The following is an 18,167-nucleotide window of genomic DNA, read 5'->3' on the forward strand; positions in this document are numbered from 1 at the left end:
TGTACACGAGCAATCTCTAAAAAGCACAGCCATCCTTTATATAAAATATTGTTTCGTCATGCATCACTTGAAGCAAGTTTAAAACGAAAATTAAAAATTGAGGCCCGAAGCATGATGAAACGTTTGCTCAGTGGGCGAAACAACATACCCCGACAAAGGCGATTGTTGACGAATGATTCGTAAATTTAAGTAAAAATTAAAATTCACATTTCTGCTTTTGTCCGCACAGCCCCGTTCATACTCAGCAGTGATTGGGACCCGTTAGTTATAAGATGAGAATTATTGCAATCTCCGTTCGCGAGAGGAGCACCGTTTTTCTTCACTCCATTGACACCATAACCATTGCACCTTGCTCCCAGCTTTTCCATGACAGCGTTCACGAGCATTTCTTGATAATTTTCAACTCCGTCGTAACCTGAAGCAAAACACAATCTTACCTAGAAGTTGCTCGTTGGGTTTGTCTTATGGGGTTTGTTTGGGCAAGGCAGTTATGACGTTGAACCAAAGGAATATGAAGCCGAGCAACGTGTTCAAGTTTAACATATTCAAGTTTACTACATTTACAGAAACACAAAGTTACGCAACAAATCAAATATCGAACATTTTCGACATCACAAGATTTCCTCACAAGAATAACATACATACAATGGTTTACTAAATCTATAAACAGGGAAAAAACTGCACAGTACTTCTGACTAGCCCAAACTCAACGATATAGGCTCTACGATAATCACACAGCAGGTAACTGCAACAAAAGGTGATGATCTGATCACATGAGATTGATGTGGTAGAAAGGCAAAGTGCGAAAAACTAATTTTAAAATACAGAGAGCAAGAAAGATTACAATTGTCTGTTCAAAGGTGCATTGTTACGTTTTATGTACAAGGCTTCTAAGATCTTGGTTTGATGCTCAGACCTGTCTCTGGACATGATCTTAAATTGTTTGATAGAAAGAAACGTTGTTTTCGCATTGTGTACAACTGTACATGAGAAAATGTGATCTTCAATTACACTTTTCTGTATAGAATTTAAATTCAGGTGTTCCCCAGCTCTAGTCGATAATTGTCTTGTTGACATACCGATGTATGTCAGGCTTGCATCACGCAAACAACTGAATATATACTCGACATTAGAGCAAAGGGCGTAGACGACTTTAGCTGGAAATATCTGCCTACTTTGAACGTTTTATATACAGTACAGGGTAAATGTTACAATTGAGTATTTTTTTAACAAAAAGTCTAGCTGAAATTGTTCAAAAAAGAAATTCGATTGTCGACACATTTATCTTGTGTAAGTTATAGAACGTTCAAAATAGGCAGATATTCTCAGCTAACGTCGCCGTTTGCTCTATGTTCTAATGTCGTGTATAAATTCAGTTATTTGCGTGAGGCAAAGACATATATCTACTAGAGCTGCTGGAGAACACCTGAATTTGAATTCTATACAGAAAATGTAAAAATGACGGATTTTTCTGTCTAACTCTTGACAGACACAGCAAATTCAACTTACCAGGGAATACATTGACATCTATGACGTAATGCTTCAATGTATCAGGGCACACGATAACGTCGACACCAAACATGGTCATGTTGATCTCGTGATGAAGTTGTCGAGTTAATCCCTTCACAATGCTGAGGTTAATGTCTCGAGGTTGAGCATTCAGGTCCTCCAGCTATATTGAAACGTCATAGAATAAAATGGTGATCGTTAGCAAATGTATGTAGCCGAAAAACGCGTTGCAACTGCAGACTACATAATATAGTTCGATTTAAAATGGTAAAAAGTAAGTTGTTTCGCTTCGAATTGCTGGCAACCTTTGTAAATTCGGACTTCCTCACTCCGTTCCACAATGTAGAGTTGAACCAGAAGACCGTCCATAAAAGAAAAATTTCGGAAAAAAATATTTTCATTAGAAAATGAAGGCAAGTGCTAGTTGCTAAATGTTACTAAATTTAACCTCTTTTGTCATCCGTGAACCTTTATCACTTAAGCAAGTAAGGGAACGTTCAAATATTACGTAACGCTTTTTTTCCGAATTTTTGACCCCCCCCTCCCCCATGTAACGCCAACGTAACGCTTTTTTCAATCCCCCCCTCCCCCATGTAACGCTTTTTCACTACGAATTCAGCACAAAAAACTACCATTCCGTACTCGAAAGCGTTACGTAACGTTTTGGTTGAACCCCCTCCCCCCCGATGTGACGCTAACGTAACGCTTTGCATAAACCCCCCTCCCCCTCGAAGGCGTTACGTAATATTTGAACGTTCCCTAAACGTCTGCCAGGTAGCGTATTTGTAATCTGTAGATCGCTGCAGCAGATGGAGTATTTTTAGTGGTAGACACTTTTAACATGGGGCAATTTTCTCTGTGTACCAGCTGTGACTGCAGTCATTATGAGCCTTCTAGCACTCGGCTGGAGAGTTAATTCTTGCTTTAAACTCTGTTTGGTAATTGCAGAAGAAAAACGAGTTAGGGAACGTTCAAATATTACGTAACGCTTTTTTTCCGAATTTTTGACCCCCCCCTTCCCCATGTAACGCTTTTTCACTACGAATTCAGCACAAAAAAATACCATTCCGTACTCGAAAGCGTTACGTAACGTTTTGGTTGAACCCCCTCCCCCCCGATGTGACGCTAACGTAACGCTTTGCATAAACCCCCCTCCCCCTCGAAGGCGTTACGTAATATTTGAACGTTCCCTAAACGTCTGCCAGGTAGCGTATTTGTAATCTGTAGATCGCTGCAGCAGATGGAGTATTTTTAGTGGTAGACACTTTTAACATGGGGCAATTTTCTCTGTGTACCAGCTGTGACTGCAGTCATTATGAGCCTTCTAGCACTCGGCTGGAGAGTTAATTCTTGCTTTAAACTCTGTTTGGTAATTGCAGAAGAAAAACGAGTTAGGGAACGTTCAAATATTACGTAACGCTTTTTTTCCGAATTTTTGACCCCCCCCTTCCCCATGTAACGCCAACGTAACGCTTTTTTTAATCCCCCCCCTTCCCCATGTAACGCTTTTTCACTACAAATTCAGCACAAAAAACTACCGTTCCGTACTCGAAAGCGTTACGTAACGTTTTGGTTGAACCCCCTCCCCCCCGATGTGACGCTAACGTAACGCTTTGCATAAACCCCCCCTCCCCCTCGAAGGCGTTACGTAATATTTGAACGTTCCCTTATGGCGGGAGGTGGGAATCGATCCAACGCCATCGAAATGACTTCCCTGGCCCTAACTCTCTAGGCCGCGATGGCGCAACGTTCATTTAATTTCTTACGTGCATGATTGCAATCAGTTGATATGAATCTTTTCTTCTGATTGGTTAATAAACCTAATCTGTTGCAGCGACCTGCACATTACAAATACGCTGCCAGGCAGATGTCAAGCAGCTGTGATGTTGTTCCTCCGGTATTGAGTTTACGTCGAACGCATTGGATCAAATAGTCAAAGGTATAATTCTGGTGTATAGCTGAAAAAACACAGTTCAAACACCATCTAACGTATTTTATGCAATGCCAGTGTAACAGGATTTATTTCACGAAACCTATCATCAACTTACTGTGGTCAATTTCGACCTCAGGGAATCCCCACTTGATATGTCATGGGAATTGAAAAAAATAGTGGAATGGTCGGTCCATCGTTTTTCTGTGAAATTCTTCAGCGAAGGTCTTTTCACCATGTGATAGTTGTCCGCTATCACGTAGATCTAATGCATTGTGACAGAATGTTGAGCAAGTAGCATTGACAGGCGACATGTGTATGCCGACAGAAAAAAGGAACAACGGAAGTCCAGCGGTTTCGGTCATGCATCCAACACTGCTCCAGATTCTGACGACCAAGCAACGTTTAGATGTCGCGCAATGAGCGCGGAAATATCGTATAATCCTGCTTTTTTATGTTTAACCGTTTCTTTTATTGTTGAGGGTGGCTGCTAGACAAGAAGACCTTCCTGGTCATTTTGCAGCCCCCCGTTGCAGTATCCACACATTCTACGTGATCGTTCGTTTTATTTAACTTTGCTTTATGAATGCGTGTTATTTTTACTCGTAACAAAATAAACTCATACAGTACAATAATAAACCAATTACAAAAGCGCTGATATAGCACATTTCAAAGCGCAACGGATGGCCTGTGTGTCACTTTCACAGCATGGCATAGATATATACATCGAAAACGTAGGCTAGATAATTGCGCCGGAGAAACACCAGCTTCCTTTCAAACAGTTTATTGTGCTTTTTCAAAGCGCTCAGGTAGCAGGAAGTAAATTGAAGTGTCTAACATCCTTGTACTTTGCAAACATATTTTTTTACATACATTGCTCAAAAGTTTACCCGGTCCTAAATTGAATAGTTATTTCACCCATAAAGGCCTTCCATACTAAATAAAATATGCGCTCATCATTGAGCTTTTGCGCAACCTACAAGCAGTTAAAGCAATTCGCAGTGCAATAAAGGATAAGCTAGGCAAAATGGCACGAGGTCCACAAAGCCGCAAAATTTAAAACAGCAAATCAAAGCCGCAAATGTATTAAATGACACGTGAGTAACGCAGAATAAGAAACAGAACTGCAAACACAAGATCCAACTTAAGAGAACGCGTGCTTGGGTGCAACTGTAGAGCAGAAAGATGGATTGTCTCGAAATGACCAGTTGGTAAATTGGCCTTTTGAAAATCGGCCAAAGACCATTTAACCATTGCTGCCTTCTGTTGAATCCTTAACTCAAGAAAGAGTCCTTCGATTGACTTAAACTTATTTCTCGGCAGTCGAGTACAGCAAGAAGTGACAGCGACTGACACGTGTTTTGCCCATGAATCTGGGCTCATCAGTACCGCACCACCAATTTATGCCACATGGTTCTCAACCGCTGCTACAGGAGCATTGTGTGTTGCTAACCACACTGGTGTAGCCTACACTAGACTGCGGAGAAACACATGTCTTTGGAAAAGTCTTGATGGCTAGTGTGGAGGCTACACCGGTATGGTTAGTGAAACACAATGCACGCTGTTCTATAGTGAGTAGTCGGGTAGTGCTGACGCCAGGAAGATCGCTTCTTCTCAACAGTGACCTAAACTTGATCAGATAATACAGGCTTAATACAGCGCATGAAAAAGGATATGATTACTGGTGTTAGCATTGTTGCAACTCAAACTAATCTCACATTTATGTGAAAATTGAACAATATTGGCGAGCCCTGACTCGCGCCTAAAATATGTAACATGAATGGGATAATTTTTTAGCGTGTTTCCTTCAGAAAGAATAAAAACAATCACATCGTAGGCTAACAGAACAAACAACACCGACCCGTTTCATTAGCAACATATTTGCGATTTGTACCGGACGTCAGGCAAAGGTACCTTATACAACAATGCGTTGTGGTCGATAAACGTTTGCGCCACACACGGAGGGTCAACATCTGCCAAGCCTTCCTCGTTGAAGATGAGCGACATCTAAAAATAACGTTCAAATAACGTCAAGAAAACATATAAGCCCCGTACAAAAGCAGTAAGCCTAGAGTTATGAATAGAAGTTCACAACTGAACATAGCTCAATAAAGCATAACTTTTATACCGTGCGGGTTGATGGGGATTCGCACCCACTAATCAAGCATATAGGCTTTGCTAACTTTTAACCCTCTGGTTGAACAGTGGTCAGAAATCTCATCATAAACCACTTTGGTTTCACGATATAGACCCACATAGCAGTTGTGTTTGTTCTAGTTAGGTTAACCCAGCTACCAAGGCAAAGTGAAACACAATACAATGTACTTCAATATGCTCGCTTTCTTTGGTGAATAGTGTATAGTTATCATCACGTGCCGTGTTTAATAAACTAGTCTTATCAGGCAGTCTGATTGCATAGATGATGTTCTGCACACAGCTACCAAATGTCGCTAAACCGTGTAGGCCTTGTACTAGGCTTGTTGCATTGAATACGAAAGTAATTAGACACCATCACGTAGATTCTAATCAATAACAATGTTCAAGGGTTACTTTCTTTTATTGAACAAAACAATGTGTTGATAAATGATGGAAAAGAAATACTAGCATGCTACAGTGCGTGGTCCGTTAAAAATCGTGTCACGATCAGACAAGCTTTGAAGTTCTAAAACGTAACAGTAATGCACCGTGAAGACAATGACTACATATTTGCTTTCAACACTAACTAAGCGCCTTGAAAGCATTAAAGTATGTAATGGTCAAGGTTTGCTTGTTATGTTTCATGGTTTGCTACAACGAATATCGCCATGCCAAGACTTCCATTTTAATGAGCGTAAGTTGGCGTATGACTCCCTTGGTGAAGTTAACACCCCGTCACCACCTGTCACGTCTCCTTTGAACACTAACTGAACCATGGTGAGGGCAGGACAATAGATTGAATGGTTGAAGTGACACAGCGAACCCGCCCACTTCGAAGCAAACAAAAGCTTTGCTGTTGCTACCACTGGAATGTATTCGTTACTTCTAGCAGTTACCAGCACATCAATGTGAAAAAATTGAAAGGTATGGAAAATTGACGTCAGTGTGTCGTCCAATGAGACGTGATATGTTTGAAAGTGTAGTATACAGTATATGTCAAATCTATTTCCACAACTTGAGAGGTTGGATGTGAAAGCATGTAGGAAGGGTTTGGAAATTTGGCTGTACATACCGGAAAATATGACGCGGCCACATATTGAGTAAATATGAATTCAGAGCTACCAGTTTCACGAAACCAACTACATGTTGGGCTTTTGAATCCGAACCCACGATGTCAAACATGATGTCTTTGCGGAAAATGGAAACGCCAAGCCCGTTGGACGTCAATGGGACGTTAAACTAACATGTCCCGGCAATTAAAGTATGCAAACAACTTCATGGAACACCATAAATCTTTCACGACAACGACTTGGTGGCACAGCCAATGGTTACCAAAAACAAACAAGCAGTCGCTGACAGCTGGCCATGGCGTGAAAATAATTATTAAAATAAATTTATAAGAAAACGACGTTCGGCTTCACAGTGAAGTCGGTATATGCGTTAATTAAAATCGACCGGCATAGATATGAAATGACTGAGTCACGTAGCACGAGCTTTGTAAGGTTAATTAAGCATACTGTATTTCTATGATAAAACAACGGAAACAAAGCGGTGGAGTTGGCGAATAATTAGAAAAATGTGTTCTTGATACATTGATTCAACGTTTGTAGACAAAGGCAAATTTTGTGGACGTGCATTGATTTTATGCCTGTAGACGCCATTACTTGAATCAAAAGTAAAATAACAGAACTATTGCTAACCAAATTAGTCAGACAAAAAATATACCAAAGCAAAACGGCAAAAATCGTAAAATTTGATCTTACGAGAGCTTACCTTGTGTGAGGCGGTGCCGTGTGCAATGTTCTTTTTACAAACTGCAAACAGCCAAAAAAGAAAACATAAATGTTAGTGATTGTATAAAACCATGAATTCGGATGAAAAATAACAGCTATAGCTACGGTATAAAAGTGAGTGCAGCCATGCAAGTATAAAATAGACAAACTGAAACAAACGCTAGAGCTAGACGTTTCATTCTTGCTTCAGTCAACAACAGACATACTATGCGTATCATATGACGTCATCGGAAAGGATGTTGTCAAAACTGTTGAACTGAATCAAATTGTTCAGAAAAAAAGCGTCATATAATATTTGAACAGTTCATTGATGACAAATGGCGTAATTTCTACAACTTCTGTAAACCAAACGATATGCTTAACACTGAAAGAGAAAGCGTTCTTATTTTTTTGAGGTGCGGATATGCCGTTTATTCAGCCACATGTGACGTACATAAAAGATGGTGATAGCAAACTTCCTTACTTTGGTTATACACTGGCACTGATTTATTTTCATATGCAAATCGGCGTTATAGTTGGGCACTTTGGACAAGAACAGATTAAAGTATCGTTTCTAGCACTAGTTGCAACGATAATTGCCCTAATGAACACGCAAACTTTTCAGTATTCAATGATTAAAGTCATAGGCGCCTAACCCGTGGGGGCCCGGCCCCCACGCATATTTCTCCGTGGGGGCAACTTTTATGCTGTATTGATACATAAAACAATAAATAAACTAGCGATCGGCAGCAGGAAAACATTTTTTAAATGCAAACCGCAACAGCTTCGCGATAAATAATCACCAGAACGAGCAGCGATGCTACAATCCCACACCAGACAACAAAATCTGTCATTTTACATTGATTTAACGTCTGCAGACGCACCCAAAAACAACACAATTTGCTACGTAGACACGGAGCGTGCGTTTAGCTTTATGCACTTGCAAACAGACTCGATGCGTTGCTCGATGTCGCTTTCGAAAGTCGAAACCTCTGCAGTGAATCGTTCGCTGTGAAAATGAACTTGAAGTATCGGTCCGAGGTAACCACTAACATTAACCAACGCAACAAGGGCTGGTACAAACCGCATTGCGCACACACGGCCGTTGCCATAGAAACCCGATCAAAGGCGGGAATATGTGCATCTTTTGTTTCATCTACAACACGAAAACCGGCGTTTTACAGCGAATTGAAAGCAGGTCAGTCATAAGTTGCGACATTGTAGTGAAAAGGGAGAAATGTCAAGTGGAAAACTCAATCAAACGTCTCTCCGTAACTATTTTCAAGGGCTGTTTACGGATGTCAGCAACTTCTAAATTTATTCAAGGTGACGTGCTGTTGAATTGATGTAAACATGAATGATTTTAAATGATATGAGATGTTCTACTGGTGCAAATTAAGCTAAACTATCACAAGATGTATACAGTGACAATCTGCTTTTATTCCGACGTTTCGTCAATCAGACACGACTGACTTCTTCATTTAATTTAATGCCTGGTGAACAGCCTCATTCAATTTTCAGCATTATCAGAAAAGAATATGGCAAGGACGTGTTAAGAAAAGCGAGGAAACTTGTGAATGAAAATTTGAAGATTAGCAAATTATATCAGCATCTCAAGTTTAATCATTGCTGTTTGAGAGAAAGAATTCTTCCTAAAAGTCTACAGTTTTCTCCCCCTATTCGCACATCTCGTGGTTTTCGATTAGCGTCTAAACACGGTTTTGAATTTTTAAAATTGCGCATAACGGAATGTCACTTTCAAATTAAGAAGAAAAAATCATTTTATAATCAACTTTATGACTTTTTGAAGAGCAAGCTAAAGTCAGGCCATGTCCAAGATTTACTGCACTACTCCACTAAAACGCAACATTCTTCAAACAATAAAACAAAGAAAATTCATGAAAAAAAGTTAGCTGCTTTACGACAAACACAGCTCTCAGAAAGAAATGATACATCATCGTTGACAAACCGATGGGTGAAAAATCTAAGCCAGAAAGAACTCACTAAACCTCAAATCAAAGTGTTGAAAAAAGGTCTCAATTTTGCCATTTCGCCCAAGTCAATTCCTAAATTAGATATTGTAGCGGCAACAGAAAAAGGATACAGAGGAGTAAATGACGCAGCTGGTGTTGCAATGGCCAGATCAAAGATTACTCAAATTCTGAATACGGCAAGACCCCCACCACCTAACCTTCTTCCAGAAGAAATGACAGCTTTAAAAGAACTGAAATCTGACAGCTCCATCAAAATAATGAAAGCCGATAAAGGGAACGCAACGGTAATTATGGACAGTTCTGAGTATCATAACAAACTCTCTGAACTTTTAAATGACAATACTACATATAAAGTTTTAAGACGTAGACCTAATCCTATTGCATCTATTGAAAAATCTGTAAACAAACTAGTTTGGCGATTTGCAACTCAACGAAAAATCACCATGCCAGTTTATCATCGTCTTAAGTGTAATAAGAGTGTAACTCCGAAAATCTATGGATTGCCCAAAATTCATAAAAACCACACCCCTCTTCGACCTATCGTTTCCTTTATCGGTTCGCCTACTTATAATTTATCGAAATTTTTAATTGATATTTTATCGCCATTGTTGAACCAAGAATACACTGTAAAAAATTCATCTGAGTTTGTACAATTAATCAAAAACACCTCTGTTGATTGCAATAATTGCTTTGTTTCTTTTGATGTTGTGAGCTTATTTACTTCCGTTCCTCTCAAAGAATGTTTGCAGATTATCTCTCTACTACTTTCGCAAGATAAGTCTTTACACGAACGCACTAAACTTTCTATCAATGACGTCACAGAAGCTTTGAAATTGTGTTTTGAGTCTACTGTATTTTGTTATAATAACGTTCTTTATCGTCAAATTTATGGTACGCCGATGGGTTCTTGCATTTCCCCGGTCGTGGCTAACATTTTCATGGAATACATTGAGCGCACTGCCATCACTTCATTCCATACACCACCGCAACTTTGGGTGAGATATGTAGATGACACTTTTTGCATTATAAAAAAGTCTGCGGTCAACCAATTTCATCAACATTTGAATAGCATATCTTCTTCAATTCAATTCACAACAGAACATGAAAAAAACAACTCCATATCATTTTTAGACGTCTCAGTTATTCGTCACAATGCCACAAACACGTTGACCACTATAATTTTCAAAAAACCCACACACACTGACAGATATTTAAATTTTAATTCACACCATCCCAAACATCAAAAACTTACTGTAGCTAAAACTTTGTATGACCGCATTGACACACATGTCGCAGATCCGCATGAACGTTCACGACAGAACAAAGCATTACACAATACTTTGCGCCTCAATGGATTTCCAAGAAAGCATGCTTGCCAACGACAACCTAAAAGTTTAGTACCCCCATCTACCCAGTATAAGTCTTTTGTTTCTTTACCTTATGTTAAGGGAGTTTCTGAAAAAATTCGGCGTATCTTAAATGAAATTGGTGTAAAAGTCGCTTTGAAACCTTTCTTGACAATAAGTAAATTTTTGCCATCTTTAAAAGACCCCTTGAATCAAAGCGAAATCTCAGGTTTAGTGTATCAAGTTTCTTGTGATGATTGCAATTTAATTTATGTTGGCCAAACAAAACGAGATCTCAAATCTCGCATTAATGAACACAAAAGAGCTTTCAAATATCAACGCCCTGAACATTCCGCTCCTTGCATGCATGCCATAACTTCAGATCATAAAATAACTTGGAGCAATTCTAAAATTTTAAAAGTTGAAAGTGATTATAAAAAGCGAATGTTTTCTGAAAGTTGGTTCATCAATCAAAAGCCTCATGTAATGAATCGCAATGATGGCATCTCTTTTCCCGCTATCTACAAAAAACTATTGTAAGTGCTGATTTGACGTTTTTTTAAATTGGTTTCATGCTGATTGTAAAACTGTGCAGTAGTGCGTACAAAACTCGATTCATGACTCATGCCGTTCACTCTCCTATCTTGTTGTTATTTAAGTTTCTTGTTGATCGCAATTAAGTCCCCCCTTTTTTCTAACTTATTTCAAACTTTGCGCGCGATAAGTTTTTTGTCCAGAAGTTGAATTTTCATTTTGCATGTTTAGTTGTTTTCAGCAATATGTCCTGTGTTTTGCCATGCTAGACAGGTAGTCACTACCTGGTCTAGCCCCCTGAAGAAGTCAGTCGTGTCTGATTGACGAAACGTCGGAATAAAAGCAGATTGTCACTGTATACATCTTGTGATAGTTTAGCTTAATTTGCACCAGTAGAACATCTCATATCATTTAATTTAATGCCTGGTGAACAGCCTCATTCAATTTTCATGAATGATTTTACTTTCAACAGGTATATTTTCAAGCGTATGATCAAGTTAGTATTTGCATTCCATTTTCAAAACATTGTAATTCCATTAATACAGTATACCTTTTAGTAAACCTTTTCGTCTCGTGTTTCATGCTAATAAATCTAGTTCGTTGCTGAACTTTATGTTGTGCTTAGCTTAAAGAGTCGCAGTCCATCAACCGCTAGCAGACGCATGGCATGTGTTTGCTTAACCGAAGTGATCGAGTTTTGTTTATAATAATTAACGTTAGGTCGAACGTAGCGATAACTCCGAGTGTGGCAATAAAAGCAATCCTAGTGTGACGGCGTAATTACGTCATCGATCTGCGTGACATTTTGCTGAATTTACGTTGCTGCTGATGAAACACGCTTTCGCCCCAACGGTCAAAAAAATAGTTAGGCGCCTATGATTAAAGTAGTCGTGAAAGAGGCAGAGTGATGCATTCACATTGTGGTTATTCGTTCTGAGCAACGAATCAACTACCCAGACAGAAAATCAATCGTTTTTTTACATTGATTCAACGTCTGCAGAATCAATGTAAAGAACGATTGATTTGCTGTCTGGGTAAATGTCCCGGCTGATAAAACCATGAATGTCAACTGAAGGCAGTTGCTCGTGTCAGTTGGCCTCAAAAATCAGAATACGAACTATAGCGACAAACAGTTTTAAGTTCTTTCACCAGCGCAGTCACACTAGTTCAGCAGGCAACCGCTACCATTTTCGTAACAAGGATCTCAACCAAAGATTGCGCTTTTTGTTGGTGGTGAACCGCGGTGCCCATAGAAACACCGGCAACCCCTTTCAAAAGCTCTCAATACCAGACACGTGCTGTGTAAACTTCGAAAATTCTGAAGTTGCAACCACAAAAAGTAATGGTGTTAATAGTAACGTTTACCTCATTAGTGACTTTTGCAAATGATACAGTTCACTTGTTTTGTTTTTTTCTTATTTACTATTTTCATATGAAAGGCAAAATCGTTTGACTTAATTCTTTGTACAAAATTGATAAAGTCTGTGGTATAGTTTTATGTGGTTGCGGTATATGGAAAACGAGTTTTCAAAGTTGTGAAACGCCGATGACGCATAACTTCAGCACGCAGTAGATGGGCATTGTGCAAACAACAGAACTGATTGAGCAAGCACAACCAGGCGCATTGGAAGAGTTCCATTGGAACCAAGACAAACCGTATTAAAATTCATCTGTTAACTTTTTCAATGTATTAAAAAATTGTCTTGAAACATACAGATTGCAGACCCATTTAATGCCAATACCATTCATTGTGACTTCATAAATGAAATATTCCAAAAACAGTGTTTGATGCAGAAACGATGTTTATAGATTGATTGACTAGCGCAACACATTTACTTGTAACAATGCTAAATGTATTGTTGAAGACTGAAAGACGTGAAAGCTAAACGTGAACAACGTTGAAAAAAAACTGTTGAAAATTAAAATCAGCTAAAAACTCACCAATGGGGAACTGCACGTTGGCGTCTTTCATTTGTCTCGATATTGAATCCTTATCTTTGGAATGGATGAAACAGAAGGTGGGCACGTGAATAATGTGGTCTGTAACAAATCGAACGCATATTGAGTTATCAGCTTCAAACAGTATTTCCCTTTGGTAATGTCACTACATACATATTACTGATGTCGCTTAAGGACATTGGCTTGGTATTAATTTGAGCCGCAACGGTTTTAAATGTGTCTTGGTTAATGGAAAGTTCACTTCAACTGTTGTCAGTTGGGTTTCAAATGCTTATTTTTTGCACAGAAAACTTAGTTGAGCAACCTCCAAACGGTATGGTATAAAGTGTGCGGTGTGCATCCTCGATTCCTAAATATGCCTTTGGCATTCATTTTACTTTCCTAAAAAAAAAAAAACAATAAAAAACTAACAATGAAATCAGTCATTTTACTCAGAAAAGTATCCATGTATTATTTAGGAGGTCCATGTGAATTGTATGATAAATATTCTCTTCTATGCTTATTGCTTAGCCAGCATAGAAGTTTCTCCTTTAAAAGTTGATTCACTGTCTGCAGACGTTAACACTGTAATCTGTAAAGATCGACTTTGCAAACTGGGTAGCTTACCAACAAGAAATTCGATGACCAGGCAAAGTTTCTTTGCTGACAGTTACATTGTAAGCACGTTTTGCACATTAGTTCATAACAACAGCGATGCTGCACAAAATGTTAAATTACAAACTATGCAAAGGTGTTAACTGTTTTTAATCAATTTACTTTGTTGAAACATATTTAATACATTTTAGGAAATGTTTGCGCTTTCAGATCATGATCATGGTTCATTTTCTTGTCATAATCTCATGTACAATGATAGGATCTGTAATACTTCATTTAAAACAATTGATTGACAACAAAATGATGAATTAATTATCGAGTTTGTTTTTTTGATTAATATATGAGTTACGTAACTTTATTCAAACTAGATCAAGACCAGCAAACGTTTTCTGAAAAGAAAGTTTTTTTTGGTTTCATTGTGCGAACAATGTTATTCAGCAAGAGCAGGATTATGTTTTGTCAGTATCTCTTTACAGACCTACCGAAAAAACGACTTCTTTTTCAAAGCGACGCTGCGTTCAGTTTTTAAGACCGCAAGCAATTAAAGTAGAGCAAAAGCAGTTGATGTCAACCTACAGTAGTTTGGTTTTTCTTCTAAAATCTTGTAACCACTAACCTTGACTGCATATTTTAGTAGCTTGTATAAGTTCGTAAGTTTCAAATCGATTGAGAAGTTTCCTGATGCTGAGAAGTGGATCAATCAGTACTGTAGTTGGATAATTTTCAAGATACCTCTGTAAACAACAAGTAATTGCAGAATCATTCACCAAAATTTTACAACTTCATTCGGTGTGACATATCAGAGCGATGAAGTAAATTTTTCAATTACAAAATTTTAATTATGACATTAATAAAAAGGTTTGGAAATTATTTAAATATATATTGAACCAAGGTATGCTGTCAGCTTTTCTACTCCAACAGACTTAAACATTACATTTGGTTGTAAGGAACACACCTGAAAATCACTTAAATACATAGCCGCTCGTTCATTCCCACTCATCTCCTCAATCATCAAGTCTGTAAACTTATGGATCACTGCATCGAACGGACCTTGTTCATCCAGACTGTGTTCGAAGTCAATCTTTGAAGAATATTAGGTAGAAAATTATCAAAACTCATCACCTGAGTGTGTTGCCAAGTGAATTACTTCCTTTTAGTGGCAGTTTAAAAGCTGCATGATGTCATTCACTTTTTATTGCATTTTGTTGTGCCTCACATGATGCTATTTATGTCTTTAACGCAGTCAGATAAAGACAACTCTCTCTCTCTCAAGTGTATCAATAATTGAACACCTTAAACAAGAGCAATCGCAGAAATCGTTTTGTTTATGCTCCAGAAATTAGGCATTGAAATTTCGTATGTCGGAATGGCCCGTTTCGGAGAAATGCCAATTCGGAGACAGCCTTTTTCGGAGAAAACCGATTTGGTGATTTCTTGAAAATGCAGCGACGGCTTCTGTTTAATTACAGAATTCGTAGGAATCATTTGGGTAGGTAATCGTTTTCAGTGAGGTAGATATAAATTAGCTGATATCTTGTGGGTATAGGTATAGGTTATAGCGATATCTAGCAACAATTACTTTATAGGTTAGGCAATTAACCTAACCTATAATCAATGATGTCACAGTGGTAAATCATGCTAGTAACGTTAGGAATCATGCTAGTAACGTTAGGGTATACGATTCCATACATCTGACAAAGAAAAGTAGTTGTTTACTTCTTAAACAAAATTCACTAACCTACAGGTTAGTAAAGTTAATTTGTTACGTTTTAAGGAAGCGATTGCCAGATTTGCCACCGATGTGTCGACCATGGTAATGATTCATGCGTAACAATTTTGGATAGGCAATTTGGAATCAGATCTTTGCATGCACGTCTTATAAACCAATACGGTTTTGACACCTTTTCCTTTTGTTGGTTCTAACTTCTAATACTGTATTTTATTTCAAGAATATCGTTTTTCTGCATTCCAACAAACAAAAGTAAATTGAATTAAAATTTTGCGAAAAATAAAAAGCAAATTAAAATTTATTTTTGAACTATTAATTAAAATATTCACTCACATAAAACTGACATGTGTCCGCATCGCAACCTTTACCCAAACTTCTTAAATTTGTTAGCATAAACACAACAACAAAATTTACGTTTTAATTGAGAAGGCTATAATTTGTTGTGATTAACCTCTATTATAAGATAATTCCTTTGAATAAACAGATGCAGCTGTAAGATTTAGAAATCTCCAAAAAAAGGCTGTCTGCAAATAGTAGCAGACAGTTGAAATTTGCTGGTTGGGTACTGCATAGTGTAAAAAAGACAGCGACACTTTAATATCACTATCAGCATTTTTTATGGTTGCTGGCAATCAAAGTCAAGTTTATCTCTTGACAACAAATGTTCAAGCTTTGAAAGCAATCATTTCTATGTTACAATGCTGCAAAAATAACGTACAACGCATAGATATAGTTTTAAATGCAAATATTTTTAAAATCACCCACTATATCATACAGTACCGTACATACATCAAGTTAGCTGGTAGAGACTGGCCTTAAATTTTAAAACATTTATGGCTGTGGTTCACTCAGACAGATGAAAAATCCATCTCCAAACAAACAATGAGTTACAAAGGATTTCACAGGTGGTCGAAACTTATTCTAAAAGGAGTACCCATACCCACGCAGACATAATCAATGATATTGCAAAAGTAAGTATACACATCAAAAGTGTAAGTAGGAATGTTTTACATCACCGCAAATATTCATTATTATTTTCTATCCAATGACATTATGATCAGTGAAGAGGCACAAAACTAATAAAACAGCTTACTGCTTCAAGGTGGCATTTCTCCTACCGATTCTATTTTGATCAAAATACTGCAGACATCACCATACCACTAAAATATATTTCATTCATGTGCAATTATGCACGTAAAAATACTTATTATATAAAGTATGCCCAATAGCACAATCGCTAAATGATCTAGCTGTGCAATCAATAAATGAGGTGACTGAGAAATAAGTAACTATAGTTCAACTCTGAAGGTACAAAGTTGAGACATGAACTTCAAAAACAGCAAATTGATAAAACAGACATCGGCTAACTAAGCAACAACACCACATTTAACATTATAAAAAACAAAAAACAATAAGCTAACGTTTTTGGCTATTCATACAGCTCTTTTCAAGACTTAAAAGAAAATATTGTAAAAAAAATACAAAGAAATCATACCTTACAGTATCACAGCAAACATATGGTCTAATCCAAACATTTGAGAAACTGATCAACTTGCTCACAAAAAATGATAACTGAAAGATTATGCAGCACAACAGGTCAAGTATTTGAAGGAGGTAAAATTAATTGTTCAGAAAAGAAGTACCCAAGCAGATTATGCAAAATGGACAGAAGCACAACACAAGATAGTGGTACAAACAAAGCAAAAATACAAAAAGCACAACAATTCAGTCAAAGACGGTTAAAAGATAGGATGCTACACTAGCAAAATAATTGCCTGTTGAGCCTGGATTGAAAGATTCGCTAATTGATATTGAACAAAATGCAATATTAGTTTGCAAATGCAAACTTACACCACACACGAGCGGATTATTTTGACCACACCAAACCATCAAAATCAATCACTAACAATGTACAGAGGCCAGAGGACCATGGTGAAAGTTGTAAAAAATAAATAGTTTTCTGACTAGGCATGAGGATTTAAATTATCACACAGTTTTTATATCTTGCTGTTGTGGACGCTCTCCCATTGTCATAGAGCTCATTGTCTTATAAAAATACACTTTTTGATATGGTATATACAAAAATAAAATAAAAACAGTAGGCCTACCGGTAGCACATGTTGTCACGCACTCATAAAAGAAAAACATTAATTAGTGGATTTCATAAAAATATAAAACTCTTCACCTCTGAAAGCTCAACTCCATGTTTCCTGCAAAAAATAATACATGTATTATACTTATCAATGAAAGAAGACTATTTCATCATGACAGCATTTCAAAGATCCTTACTTGAACAATATTCTTAAGCCATCAATGCTAAGTTTCTTTTTCTTCTTTGAACTGAACCAGCATCCAACTCTTAGACTCTCATTACTTGGCATGCTTAACATCAAACAAGTTCTGCAATAAAAACACTAAAGTGTAGACATAAACTTCTATAGTTTTCAAACAAAGCAACTCAATAGGCCTACCGGTACTGTTTGCATATTTTTACAATGTCTTGTAGTTGTGGTAACTGCTACCTTTTTTATCAAGGTATTTAAGATGAACCATGGTTAACAAACGGCTAATTGTTAAATGAGCATAATTGTCAATTTAACTTTTTGTTGCCATTAAGTGGAATTTTTTTATATTAAAATTAAAAAGTTTAGCATTTGATGAATG

At 37.5% G+C, this 18,167-nt stretch overlaps 1 protein-coding gene across 1 annotated transcript; it reads right to left on the reverse strand.

The window, feature by feature from the left end:
• Positions 1-30: 30 nt before the first annotated feature.
• On the reverse strand, positions 31-17,899 carry LOC145782947 (inositol-tetrakisphosphate 1-kinase-like). Its single transcript, XM_082594710.1, has 10 exons — positions 17,793-17,899; positions 17,689-17,713; positions 14,730-14,855; positions 14,391-14,508; positions 13,163-13,261; positions 7,349-7,389; positions 5,354-5,446; positions 3,558-3,704; positions 1,510-1,672; positions 31-415 (listed from the first exon to the last, which is right to left on the reverse strand). The coding sequence occupies exons 1-10, from the start codon at positions 17,891-17,893 to the stop codon at positions 204-206; spliced, it is 1,125 nt and encodes a 374-aa protein (XP_082450836.1). The 5' UTR covers positions 17,894-17,899; the 3' UTR covers positions 31-203.
• Between the last annotated feature and the right edge of the window lie 268 nt (positions 17,900-18,167).

This window comes from Aplidium turbinatum, chromosome 1 (assembly GCF_918807975.1).
Source record: "Aplidium turbinatum chromosome 1, kaAplTurb1.1, whole genome shotgun sequence".
Classification (NCBI taxonomy): domain Eukaryota; kingdom Metazoa; phylum Chordata; class Ascidiacea; order Aplousobranchia; family Polyclinidae; genus Aplidium; species Aplidium turbinatum.